This window comes from Trichinella spiralis, assembly GCF_000181795.1.
Source record: "Trichinella spiralis strain ISS 195 chromosome Unknown Scfld4282, whole genome shotgun sequence".
In the NCBI taxonomy this organism is placed as follows: Eukaryota; Metazoa; Nematoda; class Enoplea; order Trichinellida; family Trichinellidae; genus Trichinella; species Trichinella spiralis.
Window position 1 is genome coordinate 1 of NW_003531221.1, and position 2,452 is coordinate 2,452.

The window sequence follows — 2,452 nt, forward strand, 5'->3', positions numbered from 1 at the left end:
TAAACTCGATGAGAATGATATATGTATCTGTGAGCCTGGAAGAGAAGATCATGATATATCTTTCAAATTCTGAACGTTCCTTATTGTGAAGTGTGCAGTTGAAATTCTGTCAGCCATTCGTCAGAGAAATTGGCGATCTCGCTTTCAGTGGTATCTTGTCATCGAAAGAATGTTCGTCGTGAATTGCGTATTTCAGCACGTGATAATCAGAAATTTTGGCAACGCTGACCATCATCGTTATCGTAAATCATTTCTCAGAGAAGATCATACTAGAATGCATAACAGCAAGAAAAGGTACGTGGGAATTTCATACTTACTTTGCAAAGTGAAAGTAGATCAACTCGCTGACGATATTGCAACCTCTCATACTCTTACGTGGTTTTTTCATTTTGCTGTGAACATTTGAAATATCAAAAAACGCGATAAGAATCAAAAATTGAATTAATTATATTCAAAACGAATGAACAAAAAAGAAATTTAATTTTTTTTCTTATAAAAAGAAATTCTATATTTACGAATTGTTTGTCTCATTTTCGTCGTCATCGCTGGAAGAAGTGGATGCGGATTCTGTTGTGGGTGAAAGTTGGTTTTCATTTCTTAAAAATAATACATATATATTAAAATTATTCGAAAAGTAATACGGTTTCACATTCTCAGTGTTCAATATTGACAACATTGCGTACAAATTTATGTTCTTATATCCTTATAAATTTAATTTTATAGTTCAGAATTTGATTTATTCTTTAAAAAAATTTTTTCTCTCAGCAATATTGAAATAAATGTTTAGGGTAAAAAAACAGAAAAATAATATTGCTTCATTGTAGGAAAGTTGTTCAACTGTTTGGGATAGCAACCGTTGCATTCTCGCATTTATTACGCAGTTACTTTTACTATTTCTAGCAACTCTGTCGTAGTATATTTTTGAAATAAATTGAACAATTGTTTAGAGATGTAGAAAATCCGTTAAGCTTAAATAAAAAAGAGAAAATAAATAGCATACAATGTTGGTGGAGGGGGAGTTGTTTGTTGACTTGCATCAAGAAGTTGAGGTGGTCGTTTGATTGGATAATTATTGGACGTGAAAGTTGTCGACTTTTCAAATCTAAATTTTGAATTGTGTAAAATTTATTTGAAAGAAGAAAACGCTTACGGATGGTCTGCTTCCCTGATTGAATAAAGATTTGGAGCCAAATTGTGAGCATTGTTGCGTTTTATTGTTCTGAAATTTTCAATGTTCACAACGCATTACAAATTAGCATAAGCATAAATGAACGTACAAATGTCGCACTTACAAAGGAACTCTGGGTGAAATGCCAACTAGTCGATTACTATATGGACGAATTCGCATCAGATTGTTAATTTCACTGAATTATGTGGAAGAAATTGAGAAACAATTCTGAACAGAAGAATTTTCATACTCACCTTCTCGTTCCACGACGGTACGTATTTGAAAGTAAAACTTCACCAATTGCATTTTGACAATATAAATTTCCCTTTCTAAAAGAATTATAATTCCCATTGTTTCTAAGAAGACTGCTATTGGTGTTAACATGGCAAAAAGTTGGTTTGTTCACAGCAACATATCTAACATTATTCTGGCCCAGAATAGAGACATTTGGAAACTGATTCCTATTAATAATCATAATCATAACAATAATGTTGATCATTGTTTGATAAATGAAACAAAGAAAGATGAATATTATTTACCGAATCATTGTTAGCTGTTGCGGAAAATTTGGTCTCGTCAATGAACTTGATGCGAAACGACCAGATGAATATTGCCCATTGTGTATCATGATGAATGGAAGCCGTAAGAGCAGAAACCGACCGTCGACAGTAACCGTTTAAACCCAATACTGACCAAAGAAACAATTGCCGCCTTGGCATTATTCTATTAGTTTAATCTTTAAAAATGCAGACTTGCGCATCACTTTCAATTTTAAAATTTCACAGGCAAAATTCAAAAATGTATTTATTTTTGAAAAATAATATATACATATATGAACTTTTTTTGTATGAAATTTAATCCAATTTTATTAATTAAATTCAAAAAAAACTATTTAAAGATATTATTTAACCGAACATTTATTTATTCCATCACATGATGATGCTGATGAAGTAAGTTATGATGATCGATTTACTTTGTCTGCTAGAAAAAAAAAATTTAAGACAAATTTTATAAAGCAAAAGTTATATGCAAATTAAAAAAATTGAAATTTATACAGCTGCTGGTCGAAAATTCCATTCGAAAATTCTGATTGGCTACTTTTCTCGCAATGTCTATTGGCTGGAAAATTATTTTTCTGTAAATCGATTTTTCCAGCACACTTCGAGCAAAAATTAAAAATTTCTGTGTTCTTATTCGCAGTTTTTTGAATTCTATTTTATCCGAACTGCCAAAAACTGTTCCAGCCCTGATGCCAAAAGAATCAAATTGGAGTTAAAAATATCG

At 31.2% G+C, this 2,452-nt stretch overlaps 1 protein-coding gene across 1 annotated transcript; it reads right to left on the reverse strand.

Annotated features, from left to right (window-relative positions):
- Positions 1-969: 969 nt before the first annotated feature.
- On the reverse strand, positions 970-1,667 carry Tsp_13391 (conserved hypothetical protein). Its single transcript, XM_003367434.1, has 4 exons — positions 1,423-1,667; positions 1,293-1,364; positions 1,151-1,219; positions 970-1,102 (listed from the first exon to the last, which is right to left on the reverse strand). Exons 1-4 carry the CDS (start codon positions 1,665-1,667, stop codon positions 970-972), a joined length of 519 nt encoding a protein of 172 aa, XP_003367482.1.
- Between the last annotated feature and the right edge of the window lie 785 nt (positions 1,668-2,452).